The sequence below is a fragment of the Chaetodon trifascialis genome, chromosome 2 (assembly GCF_039877785.1).
Source record: "Chaetodon trifascialis isolate fChaTrf1 chromosome 2, fChaTrf1.hap1, whole genome shotgun sequence".
Classification (NCBI taxonomy): domain Eukaryota; kingdom Metazoa; phylum Chordata; class Actinopteri; order Chaetodontiformes; family Chaetodontidae; genus Chaetodon; species Chaetodon trifascialis.
In genome coordinates this window covers 23,404,711-23,424,189 of record NC_092057.1, presented here as the reverse complement: position 1 = coordinate 23,424,189, position 19,479 = coordinate 23,404,711, and the positions used below count along the sequence as shown (strand labels likewise).

At 42.4% G+C, this 19,479-nt stretch overlaps 1 protein-coding gene across 6 annotated transcripts in view; it reads left to right on the top strand.

The window, feature by feature from the left end:
• The window catches only part of rptor (regulatory associated protein of MTOR, complex 1), a 170,026-nt gene extending 151,593 nt beyond the window's left edge, over positions 1 to 18,433 (top strand). For 3 of the 6 annotated variants that reach the window (XM_070973757.1, XM_070973739.1, XM_070973730.1), the window contains 7 exons: positions 1,435 to 1,482; positions 10,298 to 10,404; positions 12,215 to 12,342; positions 13,990 to 14,076; positions 14,150 to 14,266; positions 14,700 to 14,829; positions 15,554 to 18,433. In XM_070973757.1, the coding sequence (XP_070829858.1) occupies positions 1,435 to 1,482; positions 10,298 to 10,404; positions 12,215 to 12,342; positions 13,990 to 14,076; positions 14,150 to 14,266; positions 14,700 to 14,829; positions 15,554 to 15,622 (686 nt within the window). In that variant the 3' untranslated portion in view covers positions 15,623 to 18,433. Of the gene's footprint in view, positions 1 to 1,434; positions 1,483 to 10,297; positions 10,405 to 12,214; positions 12,818 to 13,989; positions 14,077 to 14,149; positions 14,267 to 14,699; positions 14,830 to 15,553 lie in introns of those variants that run through there. The other 3 variants (XM_070973765.1, XM_070973749.1, XM_070973774.1) reach the window with 2 other exon arrangements.
• The last annotated feature ends 1,046 nt before the right edge of the window (positions 18,434 to 19,479 follow it).

The following is a 19,479-nucleotide window of genomic DNA, read 5'->3' as shown; positions in this document are numbered from 1 at the left end:
TCATTACAAAGCCACAGAGTCACCAGGGCTGCGTGGGACCCCGCGGAGAGGTGACACACTTAATAGCATCTCACTGTCTGTCTGAGTCTCATGACACAAATCGCCCTGAGAGACTCTTCCCCCGCAGAGGACTCTCCAGCAGTAAGCCACAGCCTTGTTTTGACTAACACTTTAACATTTAATGGCGTGCTTGTTATCGTGGATGTATCGTTAGTGACAGTTGCTGTGTCCGTCCTGCTTTCAGACCGCCTCGGTTTTAATATAAACAGCCGTTCGCCTGAGATCGTTCCTGGAAAAGTTTAGCTGAAGAGCCCAGCTTCAGCTTGTGGTGTCCAAATTTTTTTTTTTTTTTTAAGCTTGGAAGGAAACTTTAGAAACATCTGCAGCCTCTCTCAAACTCACCCACACATACACACACACACACAGTCCTCCCTCTTGCATTCACATATACCATTCCTGGCCCAATAAGCAGTTTCCAGTCATTACCATTGCTTCAAACCTCTTTCAGAGAGAGTGCAGTAATTATATGCTTGTGTTTTGAAAGTTTTAGATTTTTAGTATTGCCTCAGTGCCATTAATAATGTAAAACCCAATGAAATATTGCACAGGCCTGTCTTTGTGCTGCCAGAAAACCTGCTCTACCTCTGTAGGCAGTCGCTACAAGACAGTGAACATTTCTCAAGAAGACGCTGGCTGACGCGCACAAACACACTTTCTCATACACACCAGTCCTGCGCAACCTGTCCTCCCTCATCCCATCCCTGTTGTCCAATAACATGCTTTTGTGCTGTTTTTCAGCCGTGAACCATCTCTGTAGACTCTCTGTCTGGCTTGTTGTTACTTTGCTGGTTCTTTGATATTGTTTTGTGTTTTTCCCCCGTCTCCAGAGGCTGAACAAGGCAGCAGGCACAACAAATCTCGCTGTCACGCTTAATTTTGTGTGATTGAATTAGCAGGTTTATTTACTCACAAACTCTTTCAACCCGGTTAAATTATTTTCATATAGCCTTTTCACGACTGACTCTGCTCACTCTCATTATGAACATACACACTCAGCCCTCCCTCGTCAAGCTTCTTCCTCTGTGGTGAAGGTATGTGGGATTCTGTACCCTGCAGGACTGGAGATCGGGGACCCTGTGCAGCTTCCACAGCCCCTGTTTGGAATGCAGACGCAGCAGCTCAGCTCAGGCCTCCCTCTCCTCACACTCTTTGATCACAGTTAGTCATTTGGGAGAAACCACGCTGCCTTGTTCATCCCTCTGCTGTTTGAATGCATGTGGAGGATATTCATGAGGTCATACTTTTAAGTGTGTGTGCAATTGTGTGAGTCTGCATGCATGGGGGGTCCTTGCTAATTTGTTGCTTGCTTTGTTGCGTTCCCGCTCTCCTCCGTCCCTTCCCTCCTCCCCGCTTCCATCTGCTCCCTCCCCCCAGGTCTGGCCAGAAGGGTCTCCATCTATCTTGACAGGAGTAAGCAAGGAGGTGAGTGTCGCCATTCTCTTCTATACTCCCTCACTCCAAAAGCAAAGGTGCTGCACTGAGCAGCCAACAGCGTGCCTCTTTTTTTTTATTCTTTTCCTCCCGCGACCACCACCCCCACCCCTCATCCCTTCATCTGTCCGGTGATGCTCCATCACTTCATCCCTGACAGTCATCCCAAAAGTTAAAGGACTCACCATGAAAGTAGGGCTGATATGTTTCTACAAGTCCTCTTCAACAAGTTGGACATGCCGTAAGTCATAAAATGCTAAGCCAGCTCCCTTAAATTACTGTTTTTATGCCTGTCTAGCTTTCAATTCTAGCACAACACATTTGCAGGTTACACTGATGATGGGGGCCGAGTTAGCGCCCTAAATTCATAGTAACTTTTGAAACAATGGGTCCTTCATTTCAGACCGAGGTCAACAAAAGCAGGCTTCTAATTTTTAGCCAACAACTAAATTTCAGATCAGTTCATCAGCTGAGATGACAACTGTTGCTGCCAAATTTAATCCGCTGAAGCTAACAAGCTAATTAAGTTAGCGTTAGCTCCATGAGTCAGTTGAAAACATGCCCTCCTTGGCTGATTTATTCATATTTCCAGGTGACTCATTTTAATGTCACAACCTTGTAAAGGGGTCCTTAATTTGTACTTGCTAGTGATGCTAAAGGTTGAATTTGTGTGTAAAACATTTCAATGAAGAAAGCACATTTTTCTTGTGTTGGTTGAGTTAGTCTTACTGTTATTAGTGTGATGAGGAGAAATGTAACATCAGAAGAGCAGAGCAGAGCTGCTAACATGAGACTACACTGTGAAATATGCATTAACCTATGGATTCCAACCTGACAGCTTCAGTGTATTATTGGATGGTATTCAGAATTATTAAAGAACAGAAGGCCTTGAACTTCCATATAGCAGTGAGGAATATGAAATACCAAGTTCAGGTTGAAATGTCAAGCTCTGAAGAAGCTCTCACTCACTCAGTGTGAGATTTCGGAGTGATTTTTGGGAGTTTACGGCCGTCTTTCCTCAGCGCTGCTCTAGGATAGGCACATCTCGCCATACTGTTGAATGTGTATAAGCTTTCAGTGTGTTCCACCTGTGCACACACAAGAAAGTAATCTGTAGCCCTACATATTGTCTAAATATGTTCTGAATGTAAAAAAAAGAAAAAAAGAAAAAATTCCAGGAAACAGTTTGGATGGGTGTCCAGTTTCCCAGAATACACCGTAGTGCTCATGGATTGGGTAACTGGCACATCAGTGAAGGCACCATGAATGTTGAAAGGTAGATACCGCTTATTTAATTTCCCTGGTGTGGGATCAGTGAAGTCTTATCTTGGAGCAACATATGCTGCCATCCAGACGTCTTTTCACGAACATTCCTCCATATTCCAGCAAGACCGTGCCGAGATCCGCTCTGCATGTGGTTACAGCTGTATGGCTTAGTGGTAAATAGTGTGGGGACTCGACTGGCCTGCATGCAGTTCAGGTGTGTCTCCCTTTGAAAATGTGTGGCACATTATGATGAATAAAATGCAGCAATGGAGGTTGACTGTTGAGCAACTTAAGTAAATTTCAAGCAAGAACTTCACTTTCAAAAAATCAACAATTAGCTCATTCGTTAAAACAAAAGGGGATGTAACACTGGTGAACCAGCTTCAGTTAGAGCAGAGGGAAGCGCTGTTTAATCCACTCCATGCATGTGTACTTGTGTTTTTGGTTCCCGTCAAAAGTCTTTAAATACCACTCTTAATGCAACACCAAGCCCGTCACCTCCATGTGGAGAAATCCCCAACTTGACAGACAGTTGCTTAGCTATTATTGGACGATTGCTGTTTGGGGGAGGGTTTTAGCAAACTGTCAGTTGCAGAGCAAATTTGCACATTTTTGCATTTGGCTGAAATCCACATATGAAACTCCATTCAAATAGATGCTTCCTCAAAGAATGAGAAGCTAGCTTTTGCCTTTGTTTTGAGTGAGCTCTCTCCTCAAACAGCCACTGTGTCCCTATTACTCATTTTCACCTCAAAATGGCTTCTCTCATGTAGAAAGAATGCACTTACTGAAGCTGGTCCCAAAGGTGTTAGTGTTTAATTGGGAGCATGTCGGTGCTGTGTGATTTTAATAGCATAGAGCCACCCAGACTGCCTCGCCAGAGGGATTAGCCTGTTAAACTCCAGAGGAACTGCTGAAATTAGGGGACTGTTGCTGGCACAGACTGGAGAAACTATTCCTGCGGCTACTGCACAGCACAGCTCACAGACTTCACATCTCTGCAGATTAGATTGAGAGCAAATCTAATTAAGTTCTGATCCACATGCAGTTAAATGTTTCAACTTGTCCCCCTCCTCCATTTACCTCCGTCCCCTCCTTCTACTCATTCCTACTGCTGCAGTTGCTCGAGATTAAAGATGTTTTTATGCCTCCGCAGCGGTGACAGCCATGGCCAGAGGCATTATGTCTTCAGGTTGTCCGTATGTTCTTGTGAGCGTGATATCTCAGCAATGTTTTAAGGGAATTTCTCTAATTTGGCACAAACATTTGCTTGGACTCAAAGATGAAGTAATTAGATTTTGGTAGTTGAAGGTGAAGGTCCCTGTGACCTCATGTCAGTCCCATTCTTATTAATGATATATCTCAGGAATGCCTGGAGGGAATTTCATTACATCTGCCAGGAACATCCACCTGGACTCAAGGACAAACTCATTAGATTTTGATTGTCAAACACATTTTTGACCATAATTCAAGAATTCATACACTAATTATGGTAAAATCCTACTCAAATATCTCATAGAATAAACTGATGAAGCGATGACATTTTATATCCAAAAGGTCAAAGGTCAGCTTCACTGTGACATCAGAATTTATTTTTCTGCCTTTTATTCTACACCATAACTCAGGAACAGAATTGGAGATTGTGATTATATTTCACATTTGGTCGGACACTGAATTGGTGACTCTTTTCAGTTTGCAGCTGGTTGTTGCACCACATGATGAAGCTCTCTATCAGTCCTCTGGAAAAAAAAACATCTCTAAGACAACATGTTTCATGTCAATACAGTGATAACTTGCATTTTACCAAAAATGCTCTTAATACCTTTTATTAAATTCCTTCAAAGTCTTCACTGTATATGTATGTGTATGTATATGTATAGTCTGGACAGACATGGATGAACAGAACTGTGAGGCAGTATTTCTGGTTTTCCTGTATCATCTTCTTTCTCTTTTTGCCTTTTCTTTTGGCTGCATGAGTAGGGCAGTCCTCTCCTCTTTGGCTTTAGTGAGGCACACACTGTGTCCTGCTCCACATTTGGCTCCACTGCCCAGTGCCTTGTTAGCATCACGGATGTGGGAACTCGCTAAATCCAGAATCGGGACTTAGTGTGAAGTTGAATAGAGGCACATCAGGAAAATGAGACAAAACGCCCCCAGGCAGACTGGCTTCTTTTGTCTGCAAACTTTACTGGCATGCAAAGGAAGAGGGTTCAGTATATCGTAGGTCAAGAAAAATACTAAGATGACAAGTGACAGAAACTTCTTCCCCCACGTGTTGTTAGTTTCATTATGGCAGGAAGGCAGTAGACTAAAACCATAAGGTCATTGGCCTGAAACCACCAGTTGCAGATTGTTATCCTTTGCATAGAGAAACTGAAGCTTAGGTCAAAGAATAAGTCAGTTTTTATAGCAGGGATTTATTGAATACGGGTGTGTTTGTGTGTCCTTCAATGAGATTATACCCTCGTGAGTTACAAGTTATACCCTCCATATTTGACCATTCTGTCACAAAGCTGCAGCGTGATTTTATGAGTTCTGTAAGGTCGCCTGAAATTATGCATTAAGTTCCAGCTATTAGGGAGGTAAATATTCAAAGTGATTTAAGAAAGTGTTTGTCTGCTGTCCACCGTTATCAGGTCAGCAGTGGTCATGTAGGTTATGCATCATTTCACAAGGTCTTTGTCAACCAGGCAGGTCAAAGCTTGTTGCCTCTCCAAATGCCAGGCCTCAGCTTCCAAAGTTAAGACAAATGTCATAGTAGAGAAATCTCCCTGCCAGTCAGAGCACTCCCAGATAACGTCATCTTCTATTAGAGGCACATGCATGCTGGGCAAGTCCCCGGTAATCCTGGAGCAGCTGAATTACCGGAGTCCTGGAGGACCTTTTCAAAGCAAACACGATGAAGGGAAGAGAAGGAAAACGCTGAGGGAGAGAAGAAGCAGGATAGCAGCGGCACTGGTTTAATGAGCTGCAGTATGTGGGAGAGATAGTTCATCACTGGAGATAATGGTGCAGAATGAGAATGCAGACGAAGACACCTTCTCCAGAGAGAGGGGAGTGAAACAAAGATATTTATGCAAAGGAACAGATAAATATATCACAAATTAGGGATTGTCTCAGCACATTGGCACAGGAACAAGATGATCTACCACAAGTGCTGGCAGCCCAGCCTTTAGTGGTGTTAAAAGTAGCTGTTTTTCCCCCTTGTCGAAGATTCAACAAGGGAAAAGTTATTCCGCAAACAATATCATTGCTGTTTCTGATGTTGTTTTTGGGAGAGAACATTTAATCTCAGGCAGAAAGGGGAAGAGACAAGGCTTAAAGAGAGAGTGTTCATTGAAGCTATCTATACTTCCACCTCTGTAAGGTGGTTAAGATTTACAGCTGAGGAAACATTGCCCACACTCCTTTGCTCCTGTTCTTCCTTCTCACATTTCTGTTCTCCATGTCTGTATTGATTTCTGTGTGGGAAGCTAAGACCCGCTCAGGCCCACAAAGATTCCCTGTTCGGTAGGCTTTTTAACCCATTTTGAGCAGCTGAGTGTTGACCACGAGAGACAAAACTGAAGGGTCAGGTTTAAGATTGCAGATCTGTAACTCCCAGTTAACTGTTTTGATTGGGCTCAGGAAGCATTTAGTCACATGAAGAGATGATAGCAAGGGAAAATTTTGCAATGAAGTGACTTTGGGGTGAAAGGAAATGATAAGCTGGGGCCAAAAGATTGATGGAAGGGATGAAAAGACATCCTCGAGGAAATTACTACGTATTGTTCCTCAAGCAGGTTGGCATTTTTGGTTTTTAGTGAAATGTCTTTACAACCATAGACCATATGCACATGGTCCCATTTTTCTCCGCCATCTTGCTCAGGGTGGGAAGCTCAAAGAATAATGTAGTACTACTGTTTTCCACGCTGTGAGTGGTTTAAATTTTGGGAATCTGACAAATGGTTCATTTTATCAGTGCGTTTTACTTCCAGATTTAAACAAATGTGTTCAGGGCATGCGTTGATATTTCTGATATTATTTATCTATCGTTTCTTGTAACACAATCAAAAGGAAATGTTAGCTAGAAACTTGTTGAATGCTAACATTAGCTTTTATCGAACAGTAACTAATGGGTTATCAAATATGTTGTTTTACCCTGAAATATGACCTGATGTCCCTTTGGATTTTGGGTCTTTTCAGTAGCAAATTAATTGGGAAGTGGTGAAATAATAACGGTTCCCTACATTTATACAATTTGCAACGTGGAACACAGCAATACTACATGAGCCTTTTGATAACTGCGTTTGTGCTTCACACCCAGAGCGGGAGGTCAGAGGAACATGGCCACCATGTGAATGTGGTCTGTTGGATTGACTGCCATGAAATTTGGTGCATATGTCCATTGTAAGGGTTGTGTGACCACCGGGGGTAGCTAAACCAACACTACTGCTCCTGAGCTAAACTACAATCATGTTTACTCCCAGGTTACCACTTCTGGCTGGCTCTTCATTATCTGGTATTTTTTCATTCTGAACAGTGTTCAGAGCAGTTTTTCGCTGAGCCACACGCATTAATGAGCTGGAGGGGAAACTTTCTGACAATAAGACTAAGATTGAAAAATAACTTACATTGAAGGGATGTCATGTTGGTTCTCAAAACCTGATTGACTATAAGTTCATGATTGCTTGAATTGTGTTAAATTTCACTGATAAATGATATGATTTCATATTTTTATTTATAAGGGCGGTTGGATGTTAACACCCGGCAGTTTGGGTAAAAAAATTGACCGTTTATCTTTTGTTTTCTCTTCCAAATAAGTTGAGCTGACCTGGGGGATTGTTAACAACTTGTCTGACTGTTTGTGTTTTTGTCTTGTCTTCCTTCTTTCTAACAGTGTTGCGGAGTTCTAAGATCTCAGCAATTACCTGAGTAATTTGTTGCCAAAACAATGGCCAGACCTACAAACTTTAGAGCAAATTGTAATATATCGGCATTATCCTTCAAATTAAGGCCTTGCCTTGAGACTCCCTTTGTCATATTCAGTTTTAGGAACTTCATTATTTCAGGTTTGTGTTTACATTTCAGCTTCTCCTAAATTAATTGGTTTAATCAAAGCACCACACAGCAAACATGTTTCCAGGTAGCGGTCTAGCATAGAATAATTGGACACCTTTTACAGAGTGGAAACAACACAGGGGTCTATAGGGCTCCAGAATCGTAGTTTTGCTCCAGGGCAACCTAGCAGGTCATTCCGGCAATGCTTAAAATAGAAACCAAACACAGAGGCAATTACACCACAGCAGTGTGTAGTCTGGTGGGGACCTTCTCTCAGACACATATTTTATCCAATGTGGATTTGTCATCATGGGAAAATAATGATGCATATAGAGGGATTCATAGGAAGGTTTGGTGGCATGTGTGACTCCCTATTTGAGAGGAAATACATGCACATGCTTTGGTGTGTTGGAAAATCTTCCACAAGTGCAACCCCTCTCCTTGTAACCCAGATTTCCTCATCGCAGAGCTGCCAGCTTCAAAGGGAATGCCTCCTCCTTTCTCACAGCCCCTGAAATGAGCCAGCATCAAGCACACGGCTGAACGTGTTGCTGACGGAGCCAGATCCTGTGAAGTGGTTTTCCCTGCATGCTATTTCCCCACATGTGCCCACGCTACCGTCGTCGTGACGCCTGAACAAGCTGGATGACGTCACAGTGGAGGGTTTGAAGCCGCCACATGGGGCCTGGGTTTTCCTCACAGCACAAGCCAAGTAGAACAGTAGAAAGCCCCGGCACAGATGGCTCAGTTCAACAAAGTTAAGTCACGACTCATACAGGAGGCACACGGAGGAGATGAGCAGTGGGGAAGGATCACAAATGATGCGCATGTTCACTATTGTTCTGCGAGGCCAGAGAAGAGCAAAGTAATGGAGTCCTTATTATAAAAAGGAAGAGACTAAGAGAGAATAAGGAGTAGGAGAGGGAGGAAATGAAGAGTGGTGGGATGAGTTGCAAAAGGAGAGAAGAGGATGCTGCGTCTGTGGTAAAAGCATCCTTGTGAGAGAGTCTTCACCTGCCCCTTTGTATCTTCTCCTTCATCATATAAACTGCCATTATCAAAAGAGCATCTGCACTCTTGTGGGAAATGTGATTCAGCTGCTGCTGATGGTCCACACTTGTGTAGCCAACGACGAACAAGCTGATTTTTCCAAAGCTTTCCGCAGTCTTCAAAGACACAGTCTTTTCCCTGGAAGTTCTGCACTGATTTCCCCAAAAACTAACAGGATAAAAGTGATACAGTGGTGCAACAGGTGTCCCTGTGTCCAAGCTTACAGATACAAATGAAAACATACAAGTCTTGGCACGACGTCAGATAAATTGTCTTAGGTTGTCTTAGGTTGCTTATTTACACTTTTTTTTTTTTTTTCTAACCACTCAGCTACTCACTAGCTTGCAAATGTTAGCAGACCTACAGCAACGGGCATAAAGCAGCAGGGGCATAGCACATGATTTGTTTGCCTGCAGTTTTGTTGGTTTCGGAAAGTTGCAGAAAAAAAAGTGGGGAGGGAGAAGGTTTCAGATGCTGCTGTATGATCCAACAAGCACTTCGTTTGAAGCGTACCAACGCCTTTCGGCTGCAGCCACAGGCCCTGCCAGGCATCACTGAGCCAGCAGGGCAAGTGTGGCCGGCATGGCGCTGCTCACTTGATTCCTGCTGTGACTGCCAACTTATGAAGAGTGTTGCTGTCTTCAGCTTCCTTCCTCCTCACTTTCTCATTCAAGTGGCATTTGACTCATCGAAGCCAGAATCTGCTGACAGGCTCAGTTCCAGGGTCAGTGTTTGCATCTCCCAGTGGTCGTCTTGCTGAGAAGGATACAAAATGCTAAGCCATGCTTCCATCTGCATGAAGTACATGTTCATTCGCTCAGAAATGTGGAACTTTGAGCAAAAACACACTCATGGTGACTATGTGATATATATATTTTATGAATGGACAGGAAAAGTCATTGCTTATGCACCTGCAGTCTCTGCAGAAATCAGTACATTTCTGGCCTTGCTGAATTCTATGTGGTGTGTTTATTATCTTGCACAGTGGTGCAGGAAGCTGTGCACTAATCTTTCCTTTGACTTGCTATATGTGGCAGCAAGAACCTTCTTAAGTCTCCAACAGATTGTGTGTGTTGTGCATTGGAGGAATCAGCACATGCTCAGTGTGTTTAACAGCTGTGTTTGTATTTATATGTGTGGGGGTTCACTCATAAATTCAATTAGTTCTGTTCCAGAAGTGTAAATTAAAACTGTTCGCATAGAGTGTCCAAATGACTCACAGTAATTTAATATTTCATGCTCATATGTCAGATATTAAAACTTTTTTCAACATTAATTATCATTAAAAGTCACCTTCTGTTTTGTTTTAATTGAATGATGCGACGTCAGTCCAGATGTATGAGTCTTTTAACAACACACTTTACTGCTGTTTGTGTTATGGAGCGTACATGGACATACGTTTGTGTGTACAAACTCTGCATTATAACTGCTGTGTCATCTTGTGCTGCAGGGGCAGGCATGGTCGTGGACTGGGAACAGGAGACAGGCCTCCTCATGACGTCTGGAGATGTCCGAGTCGTCAGGATCTGGGACACTGACAGGGAGATGAAGGTCCAGGTACTCAGTGCACCTGTTTGTCTGATTTTCTCAAAAAGATCACAATGAACACAGCTGGAACTTGGTACATAGATAAGATAAGATAAGATAAGATAAGATAAGATAAGACTTAACTGATCCCACACCGGAGAAATTAAGTCGTTACAGCCAGCAAGTATTACAAAAAGCAAAAACAGTGGCGCAGAAGGGTCAAATTAAAAAAAATAAAATTAAAAATATGTACATTATGTACAGATTATAACAATAATATTGCCAATATTCTTATGAGAAAACTACCAATGTCATATGTTCAAGTAGCCCTCGAAGTAGAATTACATTTTCTAATTATTTATTTGCTGGTGAGACTGAACTAGCGTTCAGTCCTCACAATGTCTGTTACTAACTATTGTTGTGTTCATATCTGCTGTGCCTATAAAACCAATAGATTAGCTTATTGCTATCAGGCTGCAGCCTCAGAAGCTGGAGAATTGGTTGAACCATGTCGACACATGGTTGTTGTCTAACTTCCCTCTACTTCCTTGATCTTTTTAGTCACCTTTCTGTCCCTTCAGTTTGATATATTTTTTTCTGAAAAGGTCTTATGTATGCTATGTTCGCACAGGACACCAGGGCATGCTTCATGAGCTACAAGCTTGCACAGAGGCGTTTATGCTCAACACGCAATGTGTTGCAAAGTTCTATGAAACACCAGAGGGCGTACAATCAATACACTCAGTGAAGAAGCAAGAAGTCCTTGAGTGGTACCAGAAGAAAACAACCGCACTCTGCTGTACAGCTCCTCAGTGCTATATATTATTATATAGAAATATTATATATTATATATATTCATGGGCACAATTAATCGCTGTCCCTGTTGGGAAAGAAGTGTTCAGAACATCATATTTCTTTCAAGCCGTTATTCAACACCATAACTCAGGAACAGAAGAGGCATGTCAATACACTGATAACTTCCATTTCACCAAATAATACACTAATTAATTTCCTTCAAAGTCTTCACTACATATATTATATAAGGATGTAAACTGTAACTTGATTGATTGGTGGAGGCATACACATGTGAGGTGATGCTCTTCTCCTCTGTGTGAAAAGAAACTAAAGCAAGGTTTAGATGCTCCAGCTTCACCAACTCATCAGCTGATTGGGTCCAGAGCAAACGACTTATAGGTGTGAAAATGCCCTTAGATCATCCTCAGGCACTTACATCTTTTGCTCACCGTTTTCCATTTTTCATCAGTCCAGCATACGGTATTTGTTTTGGGTGTGGAACTACATGACAGCATCTCTCAGTCAGTCGACTTGAAATGAACCAGTACCTGTAAACATTTAGGTGAATTATTGAGCCAAGCTATTCTGAAAGCTGGATTATCATAGCTGTCATCAAAAAAGGGCCAAATAACCTCACTGATACTAAGACATGAATAAATCATGTCTGTGATATTTAGCTGTTCACATTTAGCCTTAATGTGCACAGTCTACAGTGTACTCATGCTGCTGTGTGTTTTAGTAAACTAATGGAAATCTGTGGCAGAGCCTTTACCATTAGTGTGGTTTCCTCTTTTTTCCTTGTTTTTACACATCTAATGGTCCTTGGCCCACTAATCATGGTCTTGATGGATGGACTTAATACAAGTACAAATGGCCCAGCTTCGCCTGTGGCTGCATATTGATGCTGGGTCCAGCTTCAAATGAGCCAGCGTTCAACAGAGCGCATGATTGATGATTTCAAAGAAGGTTTAGTGTGAAATGAGCATTGTTATGACAGTAGGAGCTCGGTAGGTTTCTTTAACGGGGGTTTGTGTGTGTCCACCAGGACATCCCAACAGGAGCAGACAGCTGTGTGACCAGCCTCTCCTGTGATTCCCAGCGCTCGCTCATCGTCGCCGGCCTGGGTGATGGATCGGTGCGCGTGTTTGACAGGAGGATGGGTCCAAACGAATGGTAGAACACACTCTCTCACTCACTCTCTTTCATGCAACCTCTGACCTCATCACTGTCTTATCAGAGAAGGTTAAATTGATCATTAATTCCCCAGCTCTTCATCTTTTCTTTTACTGTCTCACCATTATTTAAATACATTCATGAACACACACACACACACACACACACACACACACACACACACACACACAGCAGTGTCTGTGAGCATTAACAGCAAGAGTCCTACATTATTCACTTCTCTAATCTATATTTATTACATATAACGTGCTGTAAATCTCCCTGTGGGGTTGCCACCTCTTTTAATGGAGCCTGGTGGCACCATATCCCCCCACTTGGTTAAACATTATTTTAATTTCAGTCCCAAAGGGGAAAAACAAAGCAGTTAAAGCATGAAGTGGTCCATAAATCTTTAAGTAAAGCTAATTTAATAGTTCTCCTCAGGCATGAAGTTACGTCTTTCAGCATCTATGTTGCCCCCCCCCCCAACTGAGATTAGTCCAGGACCAGCACACAGCACATACAGGTCAGCTTTGGAATATCCTTGATGAAATGTTTTGTCAGTGTGCAGCAGTGTACGAACTGTGCTTTTTTGCTTTAAAGCTAAAAATGACTTGAATGACACATTCTTGCAAATGTGTGGTATTTATAACTCTTCTTGTTTTCAGTGCTGAGACGTTTGTCCTTGAAATGAAGGGAGATCAAATGTCACACGTGTTGTCAGAATGTGTTTGACTAAGTTCGATGCGTTATAGGAAGGGGGTCATTCACACTGTGTACACTTTAGTTTGTGAAAGACAGTTTTAAGGTTTTGGTTTGCAGCTTTAATGACATCTCAGACTCGTCAGCAGGCAGGTATTGGTTTTTTGAGTCATGGTCCTAGGGCGCCACCCAGTGGTTCTTAACCTGTATACCATTTAACAGCATGCTTGTGTCTTTTACGGGCTGTTTTTAGTTTACTGGAGCTTTTTTATTATTATTGATATTAAATAAGTGAAGTCCTAACAGTCCTAGACAACGTCCAACTAACACCTTTAAGCCGTGGCTTATGTGTCCGGACCTTTTTGGTCCAGCATTTTTAAAAATTTTTAATTACTGATAATGATGAATCAGACCCTTTAATAATCCTTGGTTCATCTTCTCACCACTGCAAAAAAAACAAACAAAGAAATAACGCATAATTGCAAAAAACCTACTGGTCCAGCCGTTCAGAAGGTCACTCCCAAAATGTTTGTGGATGATATCTTAGATAGATAGGATTAGATATCTTACAGTAACTGATTCGGTGTACTGACACATGCGCACCAACAAAACTACATTTTGTTTTTTGTTCTCCTTTTTTACACGTGACTTTAAAAAGACGCTACAGTGAATCTTACAGTTGTTGCAATTTATGAGGAAATTGCATGTGTTGCCTCTATTTTTTCCTTTTTTTTTCTCTTCTCAGAGTGTTTTGTTGTCATTACTGTGTGCTTACTGAATGTCAGTGGATCCTTTCATGATCCGTCCTTTGGTTGTATAATTGGCTGTGAGCATGCTGGAGCTGATGATGTTCACAGTCCCACGGCTCGGTGTTTCCTGTCAGGTTGTTGTGAAGAAACACGCAGTTTAACATCACCTCAGCTGACATGTGTTGTGTCTTCTGTGCAGTCGGGTGATGACCTACAGGGAGCACGGAGCCTGGGTTGTCAAAGCTCACTTACAGAAGGAGACAGATGGGCACATTATCAGCGTCAGGTATGCTCTCCCTTTGTCTCTTAACATAAACACAACTGAACTTCTTCTGACTGACATTGACGTTCGCCACCAGTGTGAATGGAGACGTTCGATTCTTTGAACCACGGACGCCAGACTCCATCAACGTGCTGCAGACAGTGAAGGGGTTAACGGCCCTGGACATCCACCCACAGGCCAACCTGTTCGCCTGGTGAGTTTGTGTGTGTGTGTGTGTGTGTGTGTGTGTGTGTGTGTGTGTGTGTGTGTGTGTGTGTGTGTGTGTGTGTGTGTGCGTGTGCGTGTGCGTGTGCGTGTGCGTGTGCGTGTGCGTGTGCGTGTGCGTGTGTGTGTGTGCAGGCTCCAGCCCCAAAAACCCATCGTTCAGGTCAGATCCCTGCAAGGTCATTCTTGCTTTTCTGCATTCCTTACTTTGGATTAGAAGGTCTTTCTTTCTGTATTTACTTGAGTTGACAAATCAAGAAAAAACTGATTGGACAATATATCTGAGATCCATCCAGAAGGATCAATTTCACCACAAAAGAAATGTAAAGTGAGCACACAGCTGATGATGAATGCGATGAGACATTGTACCACAGCTGACTCCTCACGCTCTCTCTGTCTCTGTCTCATCCTCTGCCCTCCAGTGGATCAATGAACCAGTTCATAGCTGTCTACAACGCTAACGGCGATGTGATCAGCAACATCAAATACTATGACGGCTTCATGGGACAAAGGATTGGGGCCATAAGCTGTTTAGCCTTCCATCCTTACTGGGTAAAGTTAAAGCTTCTTTTTGCTGCACTGCACGTCTTCTAAAGTTTGATATCAGCTCCATGCTTTTTCCTGGCAGCGAACACATTAGCCTCTCTGCTCAAGGAACTCACGTCTTTTACTTCAGCTCATTGGCACTTACTGTAGGATAGCATTAGCTAACTTTATATTGCTACATTAGCAGGCTTTTAAGGCTTTATTGGATTAGTGCTGCAGTTGTGAAGGGAATACTGACATGGGCTAATTATTCTAAATGGTATTGGCTCAATATTGTACTTTCTATCGTTCACGTGAGGGTTGCAGTGGCATATGGGTTTCATGGTACACATGGTATAAAAACATTTGCTCAACTACAATTATTAAATTCTACCTTATAAGTTTATGTCAATATGCATGTCTGTCAGGACATAATAATTTGTGAGATTATGATAAAGAATTTGTTAAAAAAAAAAAACCTTTGTTTTGATTCCCTTGAGGGTACTCTCAACTGCTAATTATAACAGTAATAATAATTGTGTATTACTGTGTTATACTGTATACAATGTATGCTGTGATACTGTGATACCATGAAACCATGATATTTTCTGAGAGAGTTATCATATTTTGAAAACCTTCCACTGCAGCCATGGTATACTCCCAATTTTTACACACTCACTCACACACACACACACACACACACACACACACACTAGTGTCTAACCTGCCTTTTCTCTTTGTCTCCCTCCAGCCTCACTTGGCGGTAGGAAGCAATGACTACTACATGTCCATCTATTCAGCGGAGAAGAGGCTCAGATAACACACCAGCATTCACCACCCCCCTCCCCTCCCCTCCCCAACCAAAACACCACATATGACTTCTGACCCCGAACCTCAAACTCCAGGATGTAAATGACGTTTTTGTTGTACATATGCAATTACCACCCTGAATGTTCTAGTGATGGCTGCTGACAAAAACTCATGCTACGAACGACGACATATATATATATATATATACATACATATATATATATATTATTATTATTCTCATTGTTTATTCATATTATGAAGCTAATGATTGTAGACTTGGCTGTGCTGAGGAGTGTGTATATTTAAGTAGCGTATACAGAAGAGTAGAGGTTCTATTTTAAAGAAGTGGTACCCACCAATCACTGGGGCTCCCCCGTGCCACACAGCGAGCATCACTACCTGAACTAACTGTGACACCAGTGAACCTAGAAGTGGTGGGGGGCTGACGACCTCCCCCCTCACACACACACACACACACTATTGGGGGGGGGTTCACCCAGAGGACAACACACACCATTGAAACACATTCACTGGTGCAGAAAACACGGGCTCGCCCTCCGCTGGACCCCGGTGTGTACATATATTACATTTATTTTAACGGCCGTCTCGCAGCCAAAGGACACAGAGTTTTGCTACTTTGCTGCACCGCTGGCAAGACGTTTGCAAGGATGGACCCAGAGATGGTGGACTGTGCTCATTCTTGCCTGACACGTCGACCAGGCAGACTTGATGAGTGTTTGTTTGTGTGTGTGTGTGTGTGTGTGTGTGCGCGTGTGTGTGTTAAAGTGGATTATAGCACAGATGTGCCCACAGAGGGCCTTCATAGCCTTGGACTTACATGATGCCCAAAAAAAGATGCCTGCTCCCATGCTAGAACTCTCCTTCTTGCTTCCCAACCCCAGCGTGCCAAACATAATCACATCTTCCACGCAAGCCCCTTTGTTGTGGCTCAGAGGAGTGTTTCTGTTTTTGAACTTATCACCTGTATAAAGGGAAACCTCTATTGCCCATCGGATGATGCATACCTTTAAATCCAGCACAGTGAGATGAGGGCTTGATTGTTGAAAGCTAAGCACCCAGTCCTACAGGGAACCTGCAGTACCGGCCTACCTGCCCTGCAAAGCAATAACAGCTTCCCATGATTCAGCCTCAAACTCCTCCCCAACATTTCAGACAGAAAATAACTCTTCAGTTTGAAGCTGATAGCAGCACTGCATGCTGCTGATAGTTGTACTTGGTGGTGTCGCAGTATAGCAATACAAAATCACAGATTTCAATTCACAGCAGTGTAATTCTTTCTTTTTATACACTTAGTGTACTGGATGGGTGCTTTTTTAACCCATCTACTCACACCAGAGTCAGGAAAGATATCAGTTCAACTGAGAGCCCTGTGCCACTTTCTGCTGATCAATACATCCAAATTCTCCCCATGTGGGTTCAAAAGATACGAAAAGAAGACCTGACAGCACTTTTTTGACCTTCTTCAGATGAGTGCACTGGTCCCAAAAACACAGCCTTTTGTTTATTTTGGCTCTTGTGTGCCAGTCCATCTTTTTCTGGTCTCTGGAAAACATAAATAGAAGGTGACCCCGCTTGCTTTTCTGACCCCGGCGTCAGTCAGCTTTCTTATTTCCAAACAGTCAAGACACCCTTTGAGCACACAGCACTGTAGGTTGAGAGACGGTTCGGTGACTCATCACACCAGCGATCACCTGCCACCCTTCAGTTTGGATCATTTTTCATTTCAGTTTTTTCTCTTTTTTTTTTTTTTTTAACCTGTCTTTCAGTTTTTATATTGATTTTATAGCCAGATGTGTTTGGTCTGATTTTGTTGGAGGCATACCAGGAGTTGCATGTAAATGGTAGCATCAGAGCTGTGGCACTCTTTAACTCTGTACCTGTACATGCCCACCGTGTCAAGTCATAGTCAGCGTCCTAAATCTAAACCTCGCTCAGGTACTTCATGAGTCACCTCAAACCAAGGTCGAGCAACTGCCAGCCTCCCTGGTGTCACCATGGCAGCGTGATGGACAGGTGTGGTTAGTCACGTGACCTGGTGTGGCGTCACTCCAGAGATAACCAATGTCATTATGGTGCTGCTATGGTCAAAATGCCTCTTTTAAAAGGTGGGGGGTGCTGATGTTTTTGTTTGTTTGTTTGTTTTTTGGTGCAGCATCACCATCGACATGCCTCTTCTCGGGGGCTGCAGCTTTGCTTACTGCGCTTTTTAAAATCTTTTTTCCTCTTTCTGTTTTGTAATTTTATGTTTTTAATTCTGCTGGCATTTTCTTTGCCTTAGTGTTCGTGAGGTGGAGGGAAAAGACTTGGGGACAGCCTTACTCAAACGCACACGCACACGCACACACTTCATTGCCAACGTACCCCCTCCTTTCTTTCCTGGCCCGGCCACCTCTCCCCTCTAGTTTTCCCGAGCTTTGCTTTTCCCCGTAGAAGGACTGGACTCGTGGACTGAGAGTGAACTGGGAACACACACCATACAGTCTAAAAAGTGGTCACCACAGTAGTCCCCACCATCAGCCCGTCACTGAGCTCTTTAGCGCTCTCTGTGGTTTAGCAGGCCTCAGCTGCTTCACTGGCTCAGCCCAAACAGTGCTTTTATGCACGGGCACTTAACTCAGATTCACATTCATCTCTAAGTATCCTGCTTTGAGTTTTAAGATTTTAGATCTGAAGAAAAACAAGAGACTTTAACAAAGTCGCGAGAAAGGAAAAATGAAAACAATCATGTTTGCCTCTGTGACTTTAGACTGCTTTGCTGACTGGTTTATAGACGAAATCAATGAAATAAACCAAATACAACACAGGATTTTGTCTGTTTTTGGCATTCGCATTTGAATATTACACCGTAGTCCTATAATATTTTGTCTACATCTCCGTTAGAAAAAGCTGAATACTGATCCAACTTCTCACTGAGATGCATTAGAAACAGTTTTTAATGAACAGCAGATTATGCTTTGGGCCAGATGGCAGATGGTACATCATGATTCAAGCCTTAAGACCTGGATATAAAACTGTATCAAAGCACTAAGGTAAAGTCTTCTCAAATAAATTTTCTGCACAATCAAGCACATCTTATGTAATATTACTTTTGAAGTCAAGGACTCGTGCCGTCAACAAGATTAAACAATGACAGAATCAAACAGGTTTACATTTGAATATATTACATTTTTTTTCTTTCTTTTCATCAAGAAAGCTAAAAAATAAATGAAGGGTCACTCCAGTGATTCACCACAGTTGTTCCATAAAGATGACGGAGCGAACAAAATACTGATTAAAGAGCTCCTCCATGGCCTCAGAAGACAAACAACTGGTCTCCCTGGAGGAATCGTACTGCACATGACTATTAAACTGGCTTTGTCAGGTGAAGTGAATATAGTGCCCCTTCAGACAAAGTATAGCTCTGAAGATTTTGAATGGTTTCTAATATGGCTATCAATGAGGATATAACAAGTCTGAAATTGGAATATATGTACAACAAGTGAATGTAATTTGCTATTTAATTTGCAAATGAGCAACCCTTATTAGGACCTGGTTCTTTTCAAAACAAAACTCATTTTTAAATACTAAATCAGAACTAAGTAATAGATATACGAATATAACTAAACCAGTAAGTTGTGAGATAATTTAAAGAATTATTCCAATGAATTACTATGAAAGGTCAACTCAAAATAAAATTAAATTTCATAATAGACAATTTATTTCAAAATGTCTTTTGACATTTCTCCCAATAGCACTTTCGCTCTATTGTTTATTAATGTCACTTTTCATGACAGTAGAAGTGTCGACACCGCTCACCTTTCAGCCAATCCCATGCTGCAGCCCCTGAGCAGACTTGCCAACTGTTAC